Source organism: Oncorhynchus keta, unplaced genomic scaffold (assembly GCF_023373465.1).
Source record: "Oncorhynchus keta strain PuntledgeMale-10-30-2019 unplaced genomic scaffold, Oket_V2 Un_contig_889_pilon_pilon, whole genome shotgun sequence".
Taxonomy (NCBI): domain Eukaryota; kingdom Metazoa; phylum Chordata; class Actinopteri; order Salmoniformes; family Salmonidae; genus Oncorhynchus; species Oncorhynchus keta.
In genome coordinates, this window is record NW_026290294.1 from 184,838 (window position 1) to 210,595 (window position 25,758).

At 41.4% G+C, this 25,758-nt stretch overlaps 2 protein-coding genes across 3 annotated transcripts in view; both read left to right on the forward strand.

The window, feature by feature from the left end:
- Positions 1 to 25,374, forward strand: part of LOC118382944 (myosin heavy chain, fast skeletal muscle) — a 78,402-nt gene extending 53,028 nt beyond the window's left edge. The window contains exons 13-42 of one of the 2 annotated variants that reach the window (XM_052512654.1): positions 10,101 to 10,122; positions 10,574 to 10,692; positions 10,861 to 11,010; positions 11,108 to 11,278; positions 11,380 to 11,683; positions 12,257 to 12,321; positions 12,404 to 12,491; positions 12,607 to 12,724; positions 12,844 to 12,967; positions 13,054 to 13,190; positions 14,762 to 15,017; positions 15,226 to 15,468; positions 15,903 to 16,079; positions 16,178 to 16,323; positions 16,516 to 16,606; positions 17,190 to 17,579; positions 17,674 to 17,800; positions 17,955 to 18,073; positions 18,211 to 18,407; positions 18,557 to 18,740; positions 18,875 to 19,040; positions 19,367 to 19,491; positions 19,668 to 19,976; positions 21,304 to 21,507; positions 21,661 to 21,786; positions 21,916 to 22,086; positions 24,108 to 24,212; positions 24,301 to 24,396; positions 24,822 to 24,953; positions 25,260 to 25,374. In XM_052512654.1, coding sequence (XP_052368614.1) covers positions 10,101 to 10,122; positions 10,574 to 10,692; positions 10,861 to 11,010; positions 11,108 to 11,278; positions 11,380 to 11,683; positions 12,257 to 12,321; positions 12,404 to 12,491; positions 12,607 to 12,724; positions 12,844 to 12,967; positions 13,054 to 13,190; positions 14,762 to 15,017; positions 15,226 to 15,468; positions 15,903 to 16,079; positions 16,178 to 16,323; positions 16,516 to 16,606; positions 17,190 to 17,579; positions 17,674 to 17,800; positions 17,955 to 18,073; positions 18,211 to 18,407; positions 18,557 to 18,740; positions 18,875 to 19,040; positions 19,367 to 19,491; positions 19,668 to 19,976; positions 21,304 to 21,507; positions 21,661 to 21,786; positions 21,916 to 22,086; positions 24,108 to 24,212; positions 24,301 to 24,396; positions 24,822 to 24,953; positions 25,260 to 25,277 — 4,680 coding nt within the window. In that variant the 3' untranslated portion in view covers positions 25,278 to 25,374. The remainder of the gene's footprint in view (positions 1 to 10,100; positions 10,123 to 10,573; positions 10,693 to 10,860; positions 11,011 to 11,107; positions 11,279 to 11,379; positions 11,684 to 12,256; positions 12,322 to 12,403; positions 12,492 to 12,606; positions 12,725 to 12,843; positions 12,968 to 13,053; positions 13,191 to 14,761; positions 15,018 to 15,225; positions 15,469 to 15,902; positions 16,080 to 16,177; positions 16,324 to 16,515; positions 16,607 to 17,189; positions 17,580 to 17,673; positions 17,801 to 17,954; positions 18,074 to 18,210; positions 18,408 to 18,556; positions 18,741 to 18,874; positions 19,041 to 19,366; positions 19,492 to 19,667; positions 19,977 to 21,303; positions 21,508 to 21,660; positions 21,787 to 21,915; positions 22,087 to 24,107; positions 24,213 to 24,300; positions 24,397 to 24,821; positions 24,954 to 25,259) is intronic. The other variant, XM_052512655.1, reaches the window with a different exon arrangement.
- LOC127927001 (myosin-13-like) lies at positions 3,247 to 10,021 on the forward strand. The gene is made up of 11 exons (XM_052512657.1): positions 3,247 to 3,291; positions 3,422 to 3,649; positions 3,989 to 4,135; positions 4,325 to 4,481; positions 4,833 to 4,860; positions 5,768 to 5,876; positions 5,983 to 6,075; positions 6,250 to 6,310; positions 6,437 to 6,535; positions 6,820 to 6,923; positions 9,963 to 10,021. Exons 2-11 carry the CDS (start codon positions 3,434 to 3,436, stop codon positions 9,990 to 9,992), a joined length of 1,044 nt encoding a protein of 347 aa, XP_052368617.1. The 5' UTR covers positions 3,247 to 3,291; positions 3,422 to 3,433; the 3' UTR covers positions 9,993 to 10,021.
- Positions 25,375 to 25,758: the final 384 nt, after the last annotated feature.

The window sequence follows — 25,758 nt, forward strand, 5'->3', positions numbered from 1 at the left end:
ATGGGAACTACACTGACAGGGGGGGTCACCATGGGAACTACACTGACAGGGGGGGTCACCATGGGAACTACATTGACAGGGGGGGTCATCATGGGGACAACTTCTTGTAACATGTTGTATGTTTGTCTAAAGATCTGTAAAGCTTGATAGAAAAACACAACGGCTAATTGATCCATGTCTTTCTCCTTGTAAATGTCTGAGATGAATATTACATTCAGCCCTCCATTGACTTCACACTGCGTGCTGAAAAGACCTCATAACCTGTAATGTGGACCACAGAGAGTTCCGGGGCAGAACAGCACATCATTTAGACCTTATTGGTCGACCACGAGGTCCTGACATTGCTGACGTTGGCCACCATAATAGATGGACAGTGAGATAATTGAGATCTGAATAAGAGCTGAAGGAATCCAGCTTGGTTGTTCTGTGGATCCACGCCACAGCATGTGACATGTCATATCCAGATGTACATTTTGACTGTGACATTTTAATGGACTGAATCATGTTAAAAGTGCCAGAGCCTCTTGGGTGTCTCAGTTGATTTAGGCAAACTCCTGTCTGTGGTGATTACTTTGCGACTACTTTGCGAGCCTAAGTCGTTGAAGGCACCATTAAAATGTCTTGGATCAAGAGTTACTGTCTGATCCTCCCAAGGTCCTGCCAAAATATGTTAACTATGTACAATGACAGTTTTATAATGACAGTTTACTCAATGGTTTAATGACATCTGGCAGTTAACAGTGTGTCAGAAGCCAGAAACTCCTGTTCTGGACAGCCCCCATCCACATGGTGTGCAGGTTCTTATTCCACACCAGCACTATGTCCCTCGGATACCAAAACACAGGTCGAATATCATGCCAGATCTTTGCACATTAAAATAACTTTGAAAGTCATAAACTCTTAGTCTGCATGGTGTTGATGTTCTCTCCACCCACAAACACGCCAAGTAAATATCTTGTGTCTAATAACAGTGGCATCTGCTCAACTAGTGCATCCAGCAGCTGCCCTCTATGGGGCTTCTTGTACTGATGTGCTCGGTGGACACTGAACAAACAGGAGGTATTCAGGTGAAATGTTCTGAACATTGCTGATAGAAATGTATTGAATAGAGCTGACGTGATTCTCTATTCTACCTGACAGACAGTCATATCTGTTCTACACAATACATTTCTGTCTGAACGTCACCCTATTGAACATTAATGTAGCTGGAACCACATTAGACACAAAGAACATTTAAACGACTATTAAATGCAGAGGTTTTGAAACACAAAAGATTTGATAGAGTTTGAAGAATGTGAAATGCCTGTCCATAAAGAAGACCTTGATCAAATACATGTACTAAAAATGATTTAAAGCAATGCCTCTGCTGATGGTGTCTCCTTCACAAGTTGCATTGAGGTATATGTTGTGAAATTGTTAGATATTACTTGTTAGATATTGTTGCACTGTCGGAACGAGAAGCACAAGCATTTCGCTACACCAGCAACAACACCATCTGTTAACCCCATCTGCTAAATACGTGTACAGTATATGACCAATACAATTTGATTTGCGAGAGCTGTCTGTTAGAAAGATATTAAAAAGATATTAAAACTGTATTGTAAAGGATTCATTAAAATGTCATAGAAATGGAAAGGAATCTGTTACTTTATAGTAACTATATAGTCATTTTAAAGCAGTTTTAAAGAAGCCAGCTGCTAAACGGTTTACCTCAGAGTGTAATAAAAGTTTGAGGCAGCTACTTGGCTGTCAGAAATACGAGTGGATAAGATGATTTAAATACTGTACTGATGTTATGTAAGCCTGAAGAATCCTCCTGGACCGTTTTAGACAACTGACATGTGAGACGAAAAAAAGCTCCTGCAGCATCTTCAATAGATCATACTGTAAATAAATAACGTGGTTATTAGTAGTGGTCCTAATAGTGGTCCTTCTGTAGCTCAGTTGGTAGAGCATGGCGCTTGTAACGCCAGGGTAGTGGGTTCAATTCCCGGGACCACCCATACGTAGAATGTATGCACACATGACTGTAAGTCGCTTTGGATAAAAGCGTCCGCTAAATGGCATATATTATTATTATTATATTATTATTATATTAAATAACTACACAGTTGATTTAACACTTTTATAGCTTTTAAATATGTATTTAATATGACAGATCACAAGTATGAGGTGACTGAGGAGACAGTTCTGATTTGTTTGCAAGCAAAATATAAAACAATTGGTCAAAACACACATTAAGTTGCTGATAAAGATGAATGTAACTAAAATTGAATGAAATAAGGTCAGGTTATTGTGAAATGTTTTTATTGGTATTGGGGTTTAACAGGAACTCCATTTCAGGACTTGAGGCGCTATGGTAGAAACATTGGAGTCAATCTGATACCGCAAACTTTTGATACTGTCATAATTATTATTCATTATTAACTATTATTATCTCTTATTGATGTTAACTCAATTCAATTTGGAGACTCATATTACATTAGAAAGTAATGTAATGGGAGTGTGGCGCTCCTGGGAGTTGGTGGCGCTTGTGAGACACAGAAATACAGAGGTCTCTCAGTCAATCCATTGCCTTTACCAGAGTGGTCCATAATTAACTTTTGCCTGGTTGTCAGTTTCAACCAGATATAAGCAGGCTGAGACCCCAGCATCCATAAGTCAGACACCTTCTTCCTCTGTGGTAAGACTCTCTTCACATGTTTACATTTGTGTCATCTTAGCACTCAGCATGTGAGGCAGTGGGGCAGTGGGGCAGTGAGGCAGTGGGGCAGTGAGGCAGTGGGGCAGTGAGGCAGTGGCTAAATGGCCTGTTTCAGTTTACTTCTGCATGTAGTTATTTACATTATTTCTGCATTGTCAGATTTTACAATATGCAATCAACTGGAATTCATTTGAAATGTTTTTACATTAAATGTGTTTAACTTGAAACATGTAGCTTTTATGTACGGTCAAAAGTGGTTCTCCTGCTGTTTATAAATGGAGGGGTTGGTTTATAATGTAACTGGGTTTTCAGGGGTATTTATTTGAATTCTTGTCAAGAATGTGTAGTTAAGTGAGTTGTCACCAGGAAATGAAAGTTACCAGTTGCACCTGTAGTTTAATTGGACAAGTTTGTCACGGTTGAGTTGAATGAAGGTTGTAATGTGTTGAGTTACACCGTTCTAAATGTTTTCTACCTCTTCGGGGGGCTAAATGATAATGCTTTAGACTTGTGCGTATTCACAACAACCTAATGTTTCCCAGGGTTCTCCAAGAAGTACACATTCATCTGTAGAAGGGGAAAAGAAGGTGAGACATAGTTTGAGTCTTCATAAGAAAAAGTGACACATGTTCTGTGAGAGAAACCACTCACAACTCTGTTGACTGTGGAGGAAGCACCACAGAGTCAATCATGTTTCTTGTTTCGCCTCTTTCCTAGTGATCCGTCACCATGAGTACGGACGCGGAGATGCAAATCTACGGCAAGGCTGCCATATACCTCCGTAAGCCTGAGAAGGAGAGGATGGAGGCACAAACCGCACCCTTTGATTCAAAGAATGCCTGCTATGTCGCAGACACCAAGGAGCTTTACCTTAAGGGTTTGGTCACTGCCAGGGCTGAAGGAAAGTGTACTGTGACAGTCGCGCATCCGGACGGCACTAAGGAGGTAAAAGCCTGATTTGAAAAGTATTCAAATTACTCCATATCTTGAAATAAACATCAACATGATCAAAACATGCCAATAGACTAAATGAAATAAGTAACAACAGCAGAATATAACCTTCAAAAACATACTTTTTATCGCTGCTATTTAAAAATAGCATGACATTTTCTGTGTTGACTAGTTACTCATCACCATGTGTGTCAGTGGTTGGTGACAAAGTAGTTGGATTGGATGCAGATTTTCATTTTTAAATGTAAAGATTGAACTTGTATTTAATGAGCAAACAGAATTCAGTCCTGTCCAGTTTGATCTGCATATAATCTACATTTCTGACTGTTTCAGGCAGGAAAAGAGTTCAAGGAAGCAGACGTCTACCAGATGAACCCCCCGAAGTACGACAAGATTGAGGACATGGCCATGATGACCTACCTGAATGAAGCCTCTGTGTTGTATAACCTCAAAGAGCGTTATGCAGCATGGATGATCTATGTAAGATACCTGTATAAACATACACACACATACAGTACTACACATAAAGTCATGGTAGAAACTAAAAACAGACCAATACAGTAGACCTACATTACTATACCATAGTACACCCACATCCTCACATAAATCCAGGTAAACGTCAATCTGATTGTTCTAATCCCCTAATTGGATTTATTCTCGTTCATCCAGACCTACTCTGGGCTGTTCTGTGCCACGGTGAACCCCTACAAGTGGCTTCCTGTGTACGACATGGAGGTTGTTAACGCCTACAGAGGGAAGAAGAGGATGGAGGCTCCACCCCATATCTTCTCCGTCTCTGACAACGCCTTTCAGTTCATGCAGATTGGTATGAGCTCTAATGGATGGATGGATGGATGGATGGATGGATGGATGGATGGATGGATGGATGGATGGATGGATGGATGGATGGATGGATGGATGGATGGATGGATGGATGGATGGATGGATGGATGGATGGATGGATGGATGGATGGATGGAAGGATGGAAGTTAAAATATGCTTTAGAGATGTATCTACTGTTTTCTAGTCTACGTTAGAACAGTTTGCTGGTAATATCTGATTTCACTGACCTTGAATGGAAAAGGTTCCTAATTTAAATCCATGATGATGCTATGAATTCAACAATGTCCCCATAATGTTGCTTGAGTATGATAATCAATATGTTGTTTTGTTGCAGACCAGGAGAACCAGTCCGTCCTGATTACGTAAGTTTTTTACTAAAATCTCACTTGAGAAAATGTTTCCACTGCAATATGTTGCGTCACTTGGGTGTGATATATTACATTATGACGCATAGGAATGAGTCGATGAGTGGGGATATTTGTTAATGAGAGAGGTACAGGATAGAGGTACAGGATAGAGGTACAGGATAGAGGTACAGGATAGAGGTACAGGATAGAGGTACAGGAGAGAGGTACTTGATAGAGGTACCGGATAGAGGTACAGGATAGAGGTACAGGATAGAGGTACCGGATAGAGGTACAGGATAGAGGTACAGGATAGAGGTCCCGGATAGAGGTACCGGATAGAGGTACAGGATAGAGGTACAGGATATTTGTTAATGAGAGAGGTACAGGATAGAGGTACAGGATAGAGGTACAGGATAGAGGTACAGGATAGAGGTACAGGATATTTGTTAATGGGAGAGATACAGGATAGAGGTACAGGATAGAGGTACAGGATAGAGGTACAGGATAGAGGTACAGGATAGAGGTACAGGATAGAGGTACAGGATAGAGGTACAGGATAGAGGTACAGGATAGAGGTACAGGATAGAGGTACAGGATAGAGGTACAGGATAGAGGTACAGGATAGAGGTACAGGATAGAGGTACAGGATAGAGGTACAGGATAGAGGTACAGGATAGAGGTACAGGATAGAGGTACAGGATAGAGGTACAGGATAGAGGTACAGGATAGAGGTACAGGATAGAGGTACAGGATAGAGGTACAGGATAGAGGTACAGGATAGGAGGTACAGGATATTTGTTAATGATTTACTTATGAATTAAAACACGTCAACAGTGTATTTTTCAATGTTATTTCTTAGTGAAAGTCAATCTGACATTCAAACATGTGACTAAAACCCCTGTTTCTCTGTCATATTAACCAGTGGAGAATCCGGTGCAGGAAAGACTGTCAACACCAAGCGTGTCATCCAGTACTTTGCCACCATTGCAGTGTCTGGTGCCAAGAAGGAAGCAGAACCAGGCAAAATGCAGGTAGGTTGAACCTTTCTAACACATTTCAGTTTGGTGGGCTGTGATCAAGCAATCGAGAATAACTAATTTAACCAGTTTCTGAGCAACTTGTGTTTGTCTCAATCAGGGATCTCTTGAGGATCAGATCATTGCTGCTAACCCTCTGCTGGAGGCTTACGGTAATGCCAAGACAGTGAGGAACGACAACTCGTCTCGCTTCGTAAGTATGAAGGGCACACTTGGAAAGTGATCTATAATTGGACCAATGTATTTCAGTATTTCCCTTCTGACATCAATAGATGTCAAACAAACTGTAACATTTAAAGGGGTCTATCAAAGTAAAATGTTAGATGTATTTAGTTAACCTCTTTCTAACCCCCATGCTCCACTTTAGGGTAAATTCATTAGGATTCACTTCCAAGGTAGCAAACTGGCTAAAGCTGACATTGAGACCTGTGAGTTGATTTGGATTATTTCTCAATGATTTCCTAAATTCACACAGACTTTTTGGGGAGATAAGCTTTATCCAATGCTCTCTCTTTCACTCTCTCTCTCTCTCTCTCTCTCTCTCTCTCTCTCAGACCTGCTAGAGAAGTCCAGAGTGTCCTTCCAGCTTCCCGATGAGAGAGGTTACCACATCTTCTTCCAGATGATGACCAATCACAAACCTGACATTATTGGTGAGGCAAAGTAGAGGTTCAGGGGGAATGTGTCCTACCTCCATTATAAATACTATTACAATGAGTACATCCATGGTAACAAGGCATCTAGATATGAGTCAGGTCTTTGGGAAATATCTATCAAGTAATGGACTGTGATGCACTAGTCCACGAGTCTCAGTTGATGCTATTTATTTTATACTACATCCTTGAGTCCATCTACTGAGTAAAGGAGAGATACTGTAAAGGTAGGACAGTAGAATTCTAAGAGATTTAACTGACAAGACATCCTCTGTTGTCCATAGAAATGTCACTCATCACCACCAACCCCTACGACTTCCCCATGTGCAGTCAGGGTCAGATCACTGTGGCCAGCATCAACGACAAGGAAGAGCTGGATGCCACAGACGTGAGTCAAACAAAGGGTTCATCATATTCTATATATGGAATGGGTAGGACCACCATACACACTGAATCATCATATTCTATATATGGAATGGGTAGGACCACCATACACACTGAATCATCATATTCTATATATGGAATGGGTAGGACCACCATACACACTGAATCATCATATTCTATATATGGAATGGGTAGGACCACCATACACACTGAATCATCATATTCTATATATGGAATGGGTAGGACCACCATACACACTGAATCATCATATTCTATATATGGAATGGGTAGGACCACCATACACACTGAATCATCATATTCTATATATGGAATGGGTAGGACCACCATACACACTGAATCATCATATTCTATATATGGAATGGGTAGGACCACCGTACACACTGAATCATCATATTCTATATATGGAATGGGTAGGACCACCATACACACTGAATCATCATATTCTATATATGGAATGGGTAGGACCACCATACACACTGAATCATCATATTCTATATATGGAATGGGTAGGACCACCCTACACACTGAATCATCATATTCTATATATGGAATGGGTAGGACCACCATACACACTGAATCATCATATTCTATATATGGAATGGGTAGGACCACCATACACACTGAATCATCATATTCTATATATGGAATGGGTAGGACCACCATACACACTGAATCATCATATTCTATATATGGAATGGGTAGGACCACCGTACACACTGAATCATCATATTCTATATATGGAATGGGTAGGACCACCATACACACTGAATCATCATATTCTATATATGGAATGGGTAGGACCACCATACACACTGAATCATCATATTCTATATATGGAATGGGTAGGACCACCATACACACTGAATCATCATATTCTATATATGGAATGGGTAGGACCACCATACACACTGAATCATCATATTCTATATATGGAATGGGTAGGACCACCATACACACTGAATCATCATATTCTATATATGGATTCTAAATGGGTAGGACCATGAATACACACTGAATCATCATATTCTATAATGGAATGGGTAGGACCACCATATTACACTGAATCATCATATTCTATATTATGGAATGGGTAGGACCACCATACACACTGAATCATCATATTTTATATGGAATGGGCAGAAAGGACACTGAATTAACCTGTGGTTGAACCACTCCACTTAGCTCTGGGATGTTTAGATACGGCAGAGAGTGTTTTCCTGGGTTTTCCATCATCTGGAACTGTCTTCTAAATAGTGATGGGGATGAAGGTGAAGATTGCAGAAGTGAATCTTGAAGTGTGTCATCGAGGGGTGGGAATAAACTATTGAACCTGTTTTGAATGGGTAGGACCACCATTTTACACACTGAATCATCATTTTGTGCATAAACTGTTGTTCGTGGTTTATGGCACGCACAGTATAAATACTATTATCTCATTTTGATAAGATGGGTCTGTCTATTTTATGCAAATAAGAACTGAATTCATCTAATATTCTATATATGGAATGGGTTAGGACTCACTTCATGCCTTACACACTGAATCATAAGACATATTCTAGTATATGGAATGTGTCAAATGTATTTTGTGGATCTACCTGTGTTGGTCAAGTGTAATCATGTGGATCTGAAACCAGTCAAATGTCCATCCCATTTGTTCTGGAATGAGGAACAGAACTGTAGTGTTCACCATACACACTGAATCATCATATTGTACTTCCTGTCTAATGCCAGGATGCCATTACAATCCTGGGCTTCAGGACCACCATAGAAAAATGCATCTACAAGCTGACAGGATTCCACTGCACCATGGCAACTTGAAATTGGCAGCTGGGAGCATTTTCATGAGTACTCATAGATATTTGTTTGTTTGATTACAAAATGCCTTGAGTTCGTGTTAGATATTTTAAACATGAATAAGTCCCAGACTAAACAATAACTACATTTTAAATAGAATATACACTAATTAAACATTAGTCTCTGTTTTATTATATCATTAATATTCATAAGGAAGGGATATATGTGATGTTAATTCATAAGGAAGGGATATTATATGTAAACATAGTCTCATTCCCAGGGTAATCATAACATAAATATGTACCATTCTAACCAGGTTGGGAATAATGGATTGTGGGTTTTCCCAGTCCCAGAAAGGATACACTATGTAAACATTGGTTGAACCAGTCCCACTCATAGCTCTGGGATGTTTAGATTCCCAGTCCCAGTCATAGATATTTTCATGGGTTTTCCATCATCTGGAACTGTCTTCTAAATAGTGATGGGGATATACAATATGAAATTGCAGAAGTGAATCCATCATAGTATACAATATGTAAACATTAGTCTCATTCCCACTCATAGATATACAATATGTAAACATTAGTCTCATTCCCACTCATAGATATACACTATGTAAACATTAGTCTCATTCCCACTCATAGATATACACTATGTAAACATTAGTCTTTCCCACTCATAGATATACAATATGTAAACATTAGTCTCATTTTATAACCTATGTACGTCATATTTTGTGCATAAACAATATGTTCGTGGTTTCATGGCAGTCCCACTCATAGATATAAATACTATTATCTCATTTTGATATAAGTAAACTGGTCTCTGTCTATTTTATGTAAACATTAAGAATCTTACAAATTCTATGTAAACATTAGTGAATTTAATTAATGAAATTATCTCATTCCGATGACAGATATACAATATGTAAGGCATGTGTCTCAAGGAACTCTTCATACCTTAAACATTAGTCTCATTCCCAGGCTCATACTGTACATGTAAACATTAGTCTCATTCCCAGTCCCACCCATATATATACAATATGTAAAATGTATTTTGTGCTGTCATCTACCTGTAAACATTGTCTCATTAATCACTTGGATCTGTAAAGAAGCCAGTCAAATGTCCATCCCATTTGTTCATGAGATAACAGAACTGTAGTGTTCTGATATGTGAGCAAACTACCATTCAGTTCATCACTGTTACAATACTTCCTGTAGAATGCCAGGATGCCATTACATTCCCTGGGCTTCACTAATGATGAGTAAAAATAGCATCTACAAGCTGTAAACATTAGTCTCATTCCCACTGCACCATGGCAACAATATGTAAAATTTCTCATTCCCAGTCCCAGAAGCAGGAGCAGGCTGAGCCAGACGGCACAGAGGGTGAGTCCCACTCATAGATATACAATATGTAAACATTAGTCCCATTCCCAGTCCCACTCATAGATATACAATATGTAAACATTAGTCCCATTCCAGTCCCACTCATAGATATACAATATGTAAACATTAGTCCCATTCCAGTCCCACTCATAGATATACAATATGTAAACATTAGTCCCATTCCAGTCCCACTCATAGATATACAATATGTAAACATTAGTCCCATTCCCAGTCCCACTCATAGATATACAATATGTAAACATTAGTCCCATTCCCACTCATAGATATACAACGTGTCAGATTGACAGAGCCTCCTCCAAGCCCGGCAGGAGATCATTTATAGAGACCAATTTACAACCTCTAGAAATGATTCAAAAAAACTTGGCCAATGTGACATCAGAAACAAGTGATCTTGTGTTTCTGAGTCTGTTGTTGTTGGTTCTCTCTCCAGTGGCTGATAAAATCGGCTACCTGCTGGGCCTGAACTCAGCTGAGATGCTGAAGGCTCTGTGCTACCCCAAAGTGAAGGTCGGCAACGAGTATGTGACCAAGGGACAGACTGTGCCTCAGGTAAGGCGGCCAAACACAGCGTCTACCATTTTCTGAGCACCAGAAATATTTTGGTGATGAGTATATTGCTTGTTTTGAATAGTGATGATGTTTTCCCCAAGCTCTTTTCACCTTGTCACTAGACATGGTCAATATCTCATGTATTCATTTGAGCTATTATCATTGCAGGTTAATAACTCAGTCTCGGCTCTGGCCAAGTCCATCTACGAGAGGATGTTCTTGTGGATGGTCATCCGTATCAACGAGATGTTGGACACCAAGAATTCAAGGCAGTTCTACATCGGTGTGCTTGACATTGCCGGGTTTGAGATCTTTGATGTGAGTCTGAGACCAGAACAAGACAATTAGTTGTGATTGAGAGGGATTACAGCCTTGTATGATGATGAAATGATCCTTTCTGAAATTCCTTCAACAGTACAACAGCATGGAGCAGCTGTGCATCAACTTCACCAATGAGAAACTGCAACAGTTTTTCAACCACACCATGTTCGTCCTGGAACAAGAGGAGTACAAGAAGGAGGGAATCGTCTGGGCCTTCATTGACTTCGGCATGGACTTGGCTGCCTGCATTGAGCTTATTGAGAAGGTAAGCTGTCTGTCAGGATTATAATGGACCTCAACAGCAAAGCTAATTTATGATCCTAAATGTAAATATCACTAATTTGATGTACATCTCTTTTCGTAAAGCCATTGGGCATCTTCTCCATCCTTGAAGAGGAGTGCATGTTCCCCAAGGCGTCAGACACTTCCTTCAAGAACAAGCTGTATGACCAGCATCTTGGCAAAAACAAGGCGTTTGAGAAGCCCAAGCCAGCCAAAGGCAAGGCAGAGGCCCACTTCTCCCTGGTTCACTACGCCGGCACTGTGGACTACAACATCACTGGCTGGCTGGACAAGAACAAGGACCCCCTGAACGACTCAGTTCTTCAGCTGTACGGGAAGTCTTCAGTCAAACTGATGGCGACCCTGTATGTCGCTGCCCCACCTGAGGGTAAGACTAGCAGAACATCAAAAGACTTCATGAAGAACTAGTTACAAATCAGTCCCATTTTCTTTAAAGGGTCAATCTGCAGTTGCTACATCCATTTGTGGACTTCAAAGATATGTACCCATTCGTTCTTGAACATTTTTTGTTGAAGAACATCGGCTTGGTTCACCTGTCGTACCCCATCAGAACCCAAAATATGAGCTTGTTTAAATGTTTGTAAGCAAAGTAAAGGTAAACATTTACTGCCTCAAAACATTATTAATACTATCATTTTGATATCATGGATGGTCAGTCCTTTAATACATAGATCTGTTTATACATTTGAGTGGTTACATTTCTCCAGACCATCTCTCAGTGTTTTATTGAAACAGGGGCAGGGAGGATGCGTTGTTATTGTTTCAACTGCTGATTGCTGCTTTAAATGTATCACAATTTGTCAGGGTGATTTACTGGGTTAATGTACTCATACAATAGGTGTTATTTTACACAATCTCATTGGCAGCATTTGCATAAAGATAAGGGTGAAGTTAACATGAGATTCTCTCATTTATATGGAACTTTTCTCCATTATAACAGATACAACCAAGAAAGGAGGCAAGAAGAAGGGTGGTTCCATGCAGACTGTGTCCTCCCAGTTCAGGGTGAGCTTTTAAAATGTGGATATTCAGCTGTAGTGATTATCAGAAATGATTTCTGAGAACATGGTTTGTAACCCTCTTACAGGAGAACTTGGGCAAGCTGATGACCAACTTGAGGAGCACTCATCCTCACTTTGTGCGCTGCCTGATCCCCAACGAGTCAAAGACTCCAGGTACAATAGATGTTGAGTTAAATATGACATCTTGTCAGTACAGTATCAGTAACATTAACAAACCAGTCTTTAACCTGTTTATGAGTATTTAAAGAGACTTGGTTTGTGTTTCCAGGTCTGATGGAGAACTTCCTGGTTATCCACCAGCTCAGGTGTAATGGTGTTCTGGAGGGCATCAGGATCTGCAGGAAGGGCTTCCCCAGTAGAATCATCTATGCTGACTTCAAGCAGAGGTACACGCACGTGCGCGCTCACACTAATCTCCTCTAAGAGTTTTCCCAACATCAGAATAGACTTATCATTTTACGTAATATAACCAACCTATTACAACTTGACATTTCTCCTGAATCAGGTACAAAGTACTGAATGCCAGTGTCATCCCCGAGGGCCAGTTCATGGACAACAAGAAGGCTTCTGAGAAGCTGCTTGGGTCCATTGATGTGAATCACGAGGACTACAAGTTTGGACACACCAAGGTCAGTCAAATACCCCCAAGCAAAAACTAATTTCTATCTCTTTCCACTTGACTGGTTCTATAATTGACCATGTCAACCTGTGTCAGGTGTTCTTCAAAGCCGGTCTGCTGGGTGTCCTGGAGGAGATGAGAGATGAGAAGCTGGCCTCTCTGGTCGGCATGGTCCAGGCTCTCAGCCGTGGATTCCTCATGAGGAGAGAGTTCACCAAGATGATGGAGAGGAGGTGAGGAAGAGTAGACATCTTGGCAAACAATTCTGTCAGCCTCCTGTATGTATAATGATTGTGTCCTGAATATGCTGTGAGTTGTTCAGGATGAGAAGGTACATGTTATAATATACTATTAAAGCAGCAAGTTGGGATTTAGCAAGCTGTTCAATTGTTATTTAAATGAGTAATATTTACCCATTAATTCTGGAATAATATGAAATGCCTCATGATCTTAGGGTTACTTGTCAGTCATTCCCTATGTAGCGCTATCTATACATGTTAGAGTGGTTTCATTTCCCTAGCCCCATTCCTCAGCTGTATACAAAACATGTCAGGGTCCCTGTTTTGTTATTCTTCAAATCCCAGAATGTAGTTTTAAAGTCCTCCTCTTTAAAACTGGAGGAGATCTTTGTTACTGTAATTTAATTATACCAATGTGTTTTCATTAATTGAATTCCCTTAATCTATTTTAATGAGAATTTGTAAGATTCTTGTTTGCATAAAATAGACGGAGACCAGTCTTATCAATAATAGGTAACAGAATTTATTCTCGGAGCGCGCTGCCACGTTACCACGAGCAACAGTTTATATACAATAACATGACGTCATTTCATTGCTCCTAAAATGAATCTCCTCTCGACCGAGACAAAGGGAACTTTAAAAGTTCATTCAAAGTTCATTCTGACCCCCCAACACATACACAGGACACACAACACAACTGAATTAACTTTTGACTCCTCACCATTATCGATCACCACGTAGCTGACAGCTCTAACTAACAGAAAACCTAGGAATGCACTCACAGCCTTATCTAAAACACACCAGAGCTCATTTCTTCGGTTCAAGCACAGGTTAACTACCTTATCTGTTTACTTAATCCACAGCCCATTCCTTTCTTCCTAGTTGGAATGGTGTTCATTAACTTTAATTACTCCTTGTCCGTGTCACACAATCCCTTCTTATGAACTCATATTGTTAATCAGATATAATAAAACAGAGTATAAGTTTACTTAGTTACAGTTCCATTTAAAATGATTTGTTCAGTCATTAAATCATCATTTTCGTAACAATCTTTAAACATGTCACTCACCATGTCACTCACCATGTCACTCACCATGTCACTCACCATGTCACTCACCATGTCACTCACCATGTCACTCACCATGTCACTCACCATGTCACTCACCATGTCACTCACCATGTCACTCACCATGTCACTCACCATGTCACTCACCATGTCACTCACCATGTCACTCACCATGTCACTCACCATGTCACTCACCATGTCACTCACCATGTCACTCACCATGTCACTCACCCTGTCACTCATGTCACTCACCATGTCACTCACCATGTCACTCACCATGTCACTCACCATGTCACTCACCCATGTCACTCACCATGTCACTCACCATGTCACTCACCACTCACCATGTCACTCACCATGTCACTCACCATGTCACTCACCCTGTCACTCACCATGTCACTCACCATGTCACTCACCATGTCACTCACCATGTCACTCACCATGTCACTCACCATGTCACTCACCTCATCACCATGTTCTGTCACTCACCATGGACCAGAGATTCCGTCTTCACCATCCAGTACAACATCCGTTCATTCATGAATGTGAAAACCTGGCCATGGATGAAGTTGTACTTCAAGATCAAGCCCCTGCTGCAGAGCGCTGAGACTGAGAAGGAGCTGGCCAACATGAAGGAGAACTATGAGAAGATGACGTCGGACTTGGCCAAGGCTCTGGCCAAGAAGAAGGAGTTGGAGGAGAAGATGGTGGCCATGGTGCAGGAGAAGAATGACCTGGCGCTTCAAGTCGCATCTGTGAGTGAGCAACAACCCTCATCAGAGCACATTTAGACACACAAGTACATAGACACTAACACAATCGCTTTGTGGCTAACTCAAGAAAATGCCCATGGTAAATTTAAAACATTTAAATTGATTTGCTCTGACTTATTTGACTAAATGAAGTCTATATTTTGATACACAAAGTGAAAACACCGTTTTTTAAATCTTGTTCTGAAACCAGGATTCAGAGAATCTGAACGATGCTGAGGAAAGGTGTGAGGGGCTCATCAAGAGCAAGATCCAGCTGGAGGCCAAACTCAAAGAGACGACTGAGAGGCTGGAGGATGAGGAGGAGATGAATGCTGAGTTGACTGCCAAGAAGAGGAAGCTGGAGGACGAGTGCTCTGAGCTGAAGAAGGACATTGATGACCTGGAGCTCACCTTGGCCAAAGTGGAGAAGGAGAAGCACGCCACTGAAAACAAGGTCTTGTAAACAGTCCAACCAAACAATAATCCAAAGAATGATCAACTCAAAACAGAAATGTAATTCAAGTCTTTTTTTGAGTGCAGTAAAAATTAAGACACAAAATAGTGGAATATGGTGTACTCCCCACATGGGAGTATACCTGGGGTGGCAGGTAGTCAAGTGGTTAGAGTGTTGGACTAGTAATTAAAAGTTAGCAAGATCGAATCTCAGACCTGACAAGGTAAAACATCTGTCATTCTTTCCCTGAACAAGACAGTTAACCCACTGTTCCTAGGCTATCATTGTAAATAAGAATTTGTTCTTAACTGACTTTCCAAGTTAAATAAAGGTAGAAAAAAAACCATTCATTGCATGTTCTGCTACCCGCTTGTTACTGCTACTTCACTTATGGTGAATTGACCAAAAACTATGTTTGTTGTGGCCGTTTTCAGGTTAAAAACCTGACAGAGGAGATGGCGTCTATGGATGAGAGTGTTGCCAAGCTGACCAAGGAGAAGAAAGCCCTCCAAGAGGCCCACCAGCAGACACTGGACGACCTGCAGGCAGAGGAGGACAAAGTCAACACTCTGACCAAGGCCAAGACCAAGCTGGAACAGCAAGTGGACGACGTGAGTGGAGTTTGACATTCTGGCCATGATATTATGCAAGATGATATAATCTACAGTTGTTTAGATCTGACCAACACATGTCTGTTTATATCTTGTAGCTTGAGGGTTCTCTGGAGCAAGAGAAGAAGCTCCGTATGGACCTTGAGAGAGCCAAGAGAAAGCTGGAGGGAGATCTGAAACTGGCCCAGGAGTCCATAATGGACCTGGAGAATGACAAGCAGCAGTCTGATGAGAAAATCAAGAAGTAAACACAAATAAATGACTACAGTTTTCCCTGCCTTCTTGATCAACATAATGGTTCTTCTTGGCTCATTGTTGTAATCATGAAATAGTCTTTGTATGTGACTCTTAAAAGCAGAGTGAATGGTAGCTTAGGCTCCCTTTACACTGTCTAACCTAAACCTAACTTTACAATCAACGTGTTTGTATTTGTTAGGAAGGAGTTTGAGACCACCCAGCTCCTCAGCAAGATAGAGGATGAGCAGTCTCTGGGAGCTCAGCTGCAGAAGAAGATCAAGGAACTCCAGGTACAGTACAGGATCTAAGCACCAGTACAGGAAAATAACCAATGCATTTCTCCTGGTAGTGTAACAGTATAACTTTAGACCGTCCCCTCGCCCATACCCGGGCGCGAACCAGGGACCCTCTGCACACATCAATAACAGTCACCCACGAAGCATCGTTACCCATCGCTCCACAAAAGCCGCGGCCCTTGCAGAGCAATGGGAACAACTACTTCAAGGTCTCAGAGCAAGTGACGTCACAGATTGAAACGCTATTTAGCGCGCACCACCGCTAACTAGCTAGCCGTTTCACATCCGTTACACTAGCACACATTCTTCCTGGTGGATTCTGATGACTCAGTAAGATGGAAGATGGTGCTTCTTGCTGGTGCTTCTAATCTGTGTAAAGATGTTGCTTCTTACCGTTGTTAGTTTGGTTCCTGCATAGGACAATGTCTAATGAATATAGTAAATATGTTAGTGTAGCTGGCTATGTATAAACACATTTATGCTAAATATACAGTACATGCTATTATTATGTAGTGAGGTTCAATTGTTTCAACTGTATTGTAGTGTTCATTCCCCCTGCTCTTACCACCTGTTGTAGGCCCGTATTGAGGAGCTGGAGGAGGAAATTGAGGCTGAGCGTGCTGCCAGGGCCAAGGTTGAGAAGCAGAGGGCCGATCTCTCCAGGGAACTTGAGGAGATCAGCGAGAGACTTGAGGAGGCCGGAGGCGCCACTGCTGCTCAGATTGAGATGAACAAGAAGCGCGAGGCTGAGTTCCAGAAGCTGCGTCGTGATCTTGAAGAGTCCACCCTGCAGCATGAGGCCACAGCCGCCGCTCTGCGCAAGAAGCAGGCCGACAGTGTGGCTGAGCTCGGGGAGCAGATCGACAACCTGCAGCGCGTCAAGCAGAAGCTGGAGAAGGAGAAGAGCGAGTACAAGATGGAGATTGATGACCTCTCCAGCAACATGGAGGCTGTCGCCAAGGCTAAGGTGAGTAGTGATGTTTTGGTCAAGCAGTGTTGAGGGTCAACTAAATGACCATTCAATAAACTGAAGTTGACAGTCCCATATGTTTCACTAACAGGGTAATCTGGAGAAGATGTGCCGTACTCTTGAGGACCAGCTGAGTGAGATCAAGACTAAGAATGATGAGAATGTTCGCCAGGTCAACGACATCAGCGGACAGAGGGCCAGACTCCTTACAGAAAATGGTACCTCCAACAATGAACAACAAGCCAATATAGTTCACCTCAGTAGTACACAATAACATGTGTTGGGGGCTGTAAATTCAGTCCACACAGTTTCTGCACTACGATTCCTCTAAATAGAGAGTCCCCATAACAAGATGTCCCTCTTTCCCTGCAGGTGAGTTTGGCCGCCAGCTGGAGGAGAAGGAAGGCCTGGTGTCTCAGCTGACCAGAGGCAAACAGGCCTTCACCCAGCAGGTGGAGGAGCTGAAGAGACTGATTGAGGAGGAGGTCAAGGTAAGGCATCCTAAATGGGAACCACCTTCCAGTTTAGAGCTTTATCTACACATAGACTGTTTCTACACCTCCCTCAGAGACTCCTATTGTAATTTGTTTTACTCTCCCTCTCTAATCTGTCTTTTTTTCTCTCTCAGGCTAAAAACGCACTGGCCCATGCTGTCCAGTCTGCCCGCCATGACTGTGATCTCCTGAGAGAGCAGTTTGAGGAGGAGCAGGAGGCCAAGGCAGAGCTGCAGCGCGGCATGTCCAAGGCCAACAGTGAGGTGGCTCAGTGGAGGACTAAGTATGAAACTGATGCCATCCAACGCACAGAGGAGCTGGAGGAGGCCAAGTGAGTTGCACTCAATAGCAAAGACTAAAATAAACGGTGTGGATGGTGAGGCTGGTAGGGGATCTGAGAAAATGTTACTTCAATATGTAGTGCAATATTTGTTTCACAACAAGTTACTCACCATGACACCACCCTCTGTTGTCCAACAGGAAGAAGCTGGCCCAGCGTCTGCAGGAGGCTGAGGAGACCATTGAGGCGACCAACTCAAAGTGTGCCTCCCTGGAGAAGACCAAGCAGAGACTGCAGGGAGAGGTGGAGGACCTCATGATTGACGTTGAGAGAGCCAACGCCATGGCCGCCAACCTTGACAAGAAGCAGAGGAACTTCGACAAGGTGAACATTTATGAACCTCACTCTAGGGTGATATTTTCTGTCTGCTATTTGATCAGTTGTATTATAATAGTAGCATATTTACGATTGAAAACTCTTTCAATGAGTTGTAATGAAAATCCCATGGATTTCGCTAGGTTCTGGCAGAGTGGAAGCAGAAGTACGAGGAGGGCCAGGCTGAGCTGGAAGGAGCTCAGAAGGAGGCTCGCTCAATGAGCACTGAACTCTTCAAGATGAAGAACTCCTACGAGGAGGCTCTGGATCATCTGGAGACTCTGAAGAGAGAGAACAAGAACCTGCAACGTGAGCATTTGACAGCAGTTATTTTTGCATGATGTTTGACCAGTGTTTGAAAATGGAATCGACTGGAATCATCAACATTATATCAAATTGCTATTACACAATCTCAGAATGTTTACATACATTTTAAAATATATATATTTTTGGAACTTGTAATTGGTATTCTTTTGAACAACCCAATGATGTGGGGTGGCAATTAGATTTGCAGGACAGCATGAAGTGCTGTTCATTAATTAACTGTTATTATGATTCATTATAAACTTCAGTGCATTGGTGATAGCCACTGGAAATCTCCCAAGTCTAAACAGCTTCTGTGTTTGTGTGTGCAGAGGAGATCTCTGACCTGACTGAGCAGATCGGAGAGACTGGCAAGAGCATCCATGAGCTGGAGAAGGCCAGGAAGACCGTGGAGACAGAGAAGTCTGAGATCCAGACCGCTCTGGAGGAGGCTGAGGTACAAACTACAGCTGTTTGATTGGAATACCAGTGTTACGCTTGCCTATACCAACTACAATCCAATGCTTCATGTATTGGTTTATATTGTCATCATATACACAGTATTTAATTATTTGTGGAATACACATCCTAATATATTGAGCACAATTCACTTGACTGCTTCTCATTGTCCAGGGTACATTGGAGCACGAGGAATCCAAGATTCTGCGTGTGCAGCTGGAGCTGAACCAGATCAAGGGTGAGGTGGACAGGAAGATCGCTGAGAAGGACGAGGAGATGGAGCAGATCAAGAGGAACAGCCAGAGGGTGGTTGACTCCATGCAGAGCACCCTGGACTCTGAGGTCAGGAGCAGGAATGACGCCCTGAGGGTGAAGAAGAAGATGGAGGGAGACCTGAATGAGATGGAGATCCAGCTGAGCCACGCCAACAGGCAGGCCTCTGAGGCCCAGAAACAGCTGAGGAACGTCCAGGGACAGTTCAAGGTAAAGGGACTTGGACATCAGGCTCAACAACCTGAACATGGGGAGGGATTTGTTCGTGAATCAGTAGAAAATAATAGATCAGAGGAATGTAATAGACTGGACTAATATACTGTAGGAAGGTAGGGATATTGGAGTAGACTAATATACTGTACACTCTTAGAAGTAAAGGGGCCTGGAAGAACCTTTTGGGTTGCCGCACCGGCAGAACCTTCCCAGTTGAAAAAGGTTCCAAGAGGAACCCCTCTGAAACGGACCTTTGAGAAACCTCTGTGTGAAGTTTCAAACTGTTATCTTTATTGTGATGGGAGGGGTTAAATGTTGAACCTTTTCAATAATATATTATAGAGGTGTCATTCTATCAGATTGGAGACGTGGCTTAGTGGCAGAGGTGGGACCAAGTCATTGTTTTACAAGTCACAAGTAAGTCTCAAGTCTTAGCACTCAAGTCCCAAGTCAAGACAGGCAAGTCCGAGTCAAGTCCAAAGTCAAGACAGGCAAGTCCGAGTCAAGTCTCAAGTCAAGACCGACAAGTTTCAAGTCTTGAGTTTCGAGTCCTAAGCAAGTCATAATGTGCTCTTCGAGTCAAAAGGCTCAAGTCCAAGTTAAGTCACAAGTGATTGGTGTTAAAGTCAAAGTTGAGTTGCAAGTCATCATATTTGTGACTCGAATCCAAGACATGTGACTCGAGTCCACACCTCTGCTTATTGGAGGGTTATTTTTTGTCAAGCATTAGCATAAATGTTAAACATGTTCATCATGTTAAGTTAGTATACTGCAAATTGAAATGTTCCTTCAATATTTTTGCATATTGAGTTTTCTAATATAATAATTTTTAATTGCTGATTACATACAATAAGAATGTTGTAAATATTCCAACTTTGGTATTTGCTTATGAAGAATTCATACACCTCCACTGGCCTCATTGAAGCAACAAAACTGAACATGTGATGACAATACAACAGAACAGATGAACAGGAATTAAATTTACTCTAACGGTCGGCCCAAAGAATATCTATCTTAAAGCCATGCCCCTACCAAGCCATGCCTCCACTCCAGGGATCCTCCATGAACCCTTGCTACATTTAACAATTAACGGTTTACCCAAGAACCCCTCAACTAACCAAATGTGAAAATATGAACCATTGACTAGCAATGGTTCCTTGAGGAACTCTAGGGGTTCCTTGAGAATCTCCAGGGTTCCTCTAATCACCACTAATTCTAGGAGTGTAGAAAGGTAGGGATATTATGGACATTTTTACCCATTAACATTTCTCTCACCGATTATATTGCCCGACTTCCACAATTCCTAATTCATTGTGAACCCCAGGATGCCCAATTGCACCTTGATGATGCCGTCCGAGCCGCAGAAGATATGAAGGAGCAGGCAGCCATGGTGGAGCGCAGAAACGGTCTGATGGTGGCTGAAATCGAGGAGCTGAGAGTTGCTCTGGAGCAGACAGAGAGAGGCCGCAAAGTGGCTGAGACTGAGCTGGTGGACGCCAGCGAGCGTGTTGGACTGCTGCACTCCCAGGTACGGGTCAAAAGCCATTTCTAATGAAACTCAACCAAGCAAACTGTTCACGCACATATATAATTCAACAGTGCTTGCTTTTAGATTTTCATAATTTCAGCCTTGTGTAAGATCTTTTGAGAGTCAAACAAATCGCCTTGTTTCCTCATTCAGAACACCAGCCTTGCGAACACCAAGAAGAAGCTGGAGACTGACCTGGTTCAGGTGCAGGGAGAGGTGGACGACATCGTCCAGGAGGCCAGGAATGCAGAGGAGAAGGCCAAGAAGGCCATCACTGACGTGAGTCCTTGAATTACATCAACTTGATTTGTCCCCAAGGGCCAGCAGTCGCTGTGCTGGTTTAACCACACCAAAAATCCCAAAGGAGCTTTATGATTGGTGCAGAAATTAAACTAACTACCATTCCAGGCGGCCATGATGGCCGAGGAGCTGAAGAAGGAGCAGGACACCAGCTCTCACCTGGAGAGGATGAAGAAGAACCTGGAGGTCACAGTCAAGGACCTGCAGCACCGTCTGGATGAGGCTGAGAATCTGGCCATGAAGGGAGGCAAGAAGCAGCTCCAGAAACTGGAGTCCAGGGTGAGTTAACAGCAGGGTGGATTGAAAAACAGATTTCTGGAAATGTATTTGATCATATAAAAATAAGGTATGTTGGGGGAAAATGCCTCACTTGAGGAACATTTGTGGAACATTCTCACACAAAGAAATCTACTTTTGGTAAGATTTGAATATGGCATTCTGGGTATTTTGTAGGAAAAAACATGTTTAATAAGTGCCCTCTGAAGATTACTGTGTTTAAATACATTTAAACGCTTTATTATTACAATGTTGAGTAATTAACTCTTTAAAGCTAAAGTCTTTCAGCAGTAAGGTATGAGCATGTCAGGGGTTCACCTAGGGGTTATGATAGGGGCTGTACCAAATGTTTGATGTATTCTAATAATTGATTATGCTTATGTTGTACTAATTAAAGAGGGGAGGTTTATAATACCCTCTCCCTCCTTACATTTATAGGGCCCTAGACTACAGATTAACAATATACATTATGAGGTTTAATATTGTTCCATAGTACATTTCCAATCTCTGCCTCTTATAAAGAAACTGTCTGAGAAATGTGTGAGTTCAGTGAGAAGAGCCTAAAATATAAAAGAGATGCAGAGACACAGAACTCCCCAGGGAGTGTAAAAGTCAAGAGACTAGTCAAACATTCCATTATAAATCAAATTGGGGTGTGGGCATTTACTGCTAAGCTTTTAGATAACACTGAAACTATTTGTTTGTGTAGCTGTGGATGCATTGGCTTGGTCTCATGAGTAGAAGGTAATGACATAGGCAGTGACATCACTAAGGCTGGAGTTCAGGTTTTATAAAATACCCTTGAGTATTTTGCAGAACTTACTCGGAAACATGCATGCATGCTATGTTCCTGTTGTCAACTTCTGTCTGCAATTGCATTAATAAAAGTTGTTGAATGATTTAACCTCTTTAGGGTATGTGGGAAGCTAGCGTCCCATCTAGCCAACATCCAGTGAGATTGCAGAGCGCCAAATTCAAATACAGAAATACTCATTATAAAAATTCAGAAAACAAAACATATTTTACATAGGTTTAAAGATGAACTTCTTATAAATCCAACCACGGTGTCAGATTTAAAAAATGCTTTACGGTGAAAGCATACCTTACAATTATTTGAGAACATAGCCCAGTTGACAAATTATTACAAACAGTAACCAGCCAAGCAGAAGCGTTACAAAACTCAGAAATAGAGATAAAATTAATCCCTTACCTTTGAAGATCTTCATATGGTGGCACTCAGAATACATTAATTTACTCAATCAATGTTCCTTTTGTTCGATAAAGTCTCTTTTTATCCAAAAACATCCGTTTTGTTTGCATGTTTTTTTCCACTAATCCACAAGCTCAAACGCAGTCAAAACAGGCAGACAAAAAAATCCAAATTGTATCCGTAAAGTTCATAGAAACATGTCAAACGATGTTTATATTCAATACTCAGGTTGTTTTTAGCCGAAATGATCTATAATATTTCAACCGGACAATAACATTGTCAATATAAAAGGTAAACAAGAAATGTACTCTCTTGGGATTGCGCATGAAAAAGCTCTGTGACACATAAGGGTCCACTCATTCAGACTGGTCTTACTCCCTCAATTATAAGAATACAAGCCTGAAACCATTTCTAAAGACTGTTGACATCTAGTGGAAGGAATAGGAACTGCAAATGGAGTCCTAAGTCAATGGATACTGTAACAATTGAATAGAAAACTACAAAACCAACAAAAAAAAGACTTCCTGAATGGATTTTTCTCAGGTTTTCGCCATGCCAAATCAGTTCTGTTATACACAGGGCTATTGTGTAATGATGAGTTCTCTCAATAACCCACCTACAACATGAAAATGAGTTGTTTTTTTATTATTATATTATTTTTTATTTATTATATTATATTTAATTAAAATCGTAAAAGTACATAGGAACACTTGTGCCTCCTCGACTAGCTGAAGAACATTCCTGTTTTACAAAGATTTGTTACGTCTGACTTCACCACCTCACATAAATGCCGACCTTTATTTCTTCCACAAAGGTGCGTGAGCTCGAGACTGAGGTGGAGGCCGAGCAGAGAAGAGGTGTAGACGCAGTCAAGGGAGTCCGCAAATATGAGCGCAGAGTCAAGGAGCTCACTTACCAGGTAAAATAAAGCACATGCTTCACACACTAAAGCACACTGGTTTGTGTGTTAAACTATAGACTATTGATTCTTGTAACTTCTCCCACAGACTGAGGAGGATAAGAAGAACGTTGGCAGACTTCAGGACCTGGTAGATAAGCTGCAGATGAAAGTGAAGGCCTACAAGAGGCAGGCTGAGGAAGCGGTGAGTCACAGACTTAGTCAAATCCTCTGAAAGCTTACAGTCCCAAGGAGACATTACAAAACATTTAGTGAGATTAGTTGAAGTGTTGTTGCTGCACAACGTCAACATTGACTCAGTTGATAGTGCAAGTCATTTCTGAAGAAATGTATGTGACTCTTCTTCCTATGTGTAACATTTTAAAGTAGAGAGGTGGTGCTGACTCTCCTGGATCACATGGCCCTGGAAGCAGCAGATTGATCCTCTGTTCCACCACTCACTTTCTCTTCTGTATCATCTATCTCCCTATATATACTGTACAATGCTATCCTACATCTGTCAATAAAAAAAAACATTAAAATACATTTTAAAAATATATATTAATTTGGTACCTGAAGCTCCAAACTTTCAATACTGATGTTTTGCTCTCCTCTCTTTTCCTCACCCAGGAGGAAGCATCCAACCAGCACATGTCTAAGTTCCGGAAGGTTCAGAATGAGCTGGAAGAGGCTGAGGAGCGTGCTGACATCGCTGAGACTCAGGTCAACAAGCTCAGAGCCAAGACCCGTGACTCTGGAAAGGTACAGAACTGCTGCTAAACTTACACCTGACTCATGTTCAAACATGACCACATCAACACCACCTATGATTCATTCTTCACAGAGGTCAATACTGATGTTTAACAATCACTCAAATCTATTTAAGATCTCTGAGATAACATTTTCAGGACAGGGTAAAATACTTTTTTCGTTATAAAAGGTTAATCAAAAATCAAGCTGAGTACAGAGTCTTAAATACTTGATGCATTCTGTTATTTCCAAGTGTTGATATATTTATCATGTTCATTATTAATACTGATCCATTCTGTTATTTCTTTCTTCTTACAGGGAAAAGAATCTGAATAAACAAGACCAAAGTCTTGTCATTTTCCTGTGTTTCATAAAATATGATTTTCATGGTGAAATGTTGAGCATTGATTAAAAACATGTCGGCCTACATACACTTCCTTTGTGACTGTGGAATTATTTCTCAGAAAACAGCTTTTTTCATACCATAAAAATACTGTACTTTAACTAAAGGAGCAATCTGGGATTCAAACCACAACACTTGTTTTGGTTAAGAGCTGAGGGTTGAGGCTGGAGAAATGTAATCACTTTCAAATTCCTGAACAGAGCTATGGATGCAAGGATTGATAATCCATTACATCATAAATTATAGTTATAGGTATAACATTTTACACTCTGGGGAAATTGACCTATATGGACACGCCCAAATTGGAATGTTTTGAAAAGCAACAAATGGGAGGAATATATGCGTAACCGTGGTAACTAATTGAGCGAAAACATTTTGGGAGATTGAGCGGAAATTCTTAGAACAAGTTCTCCA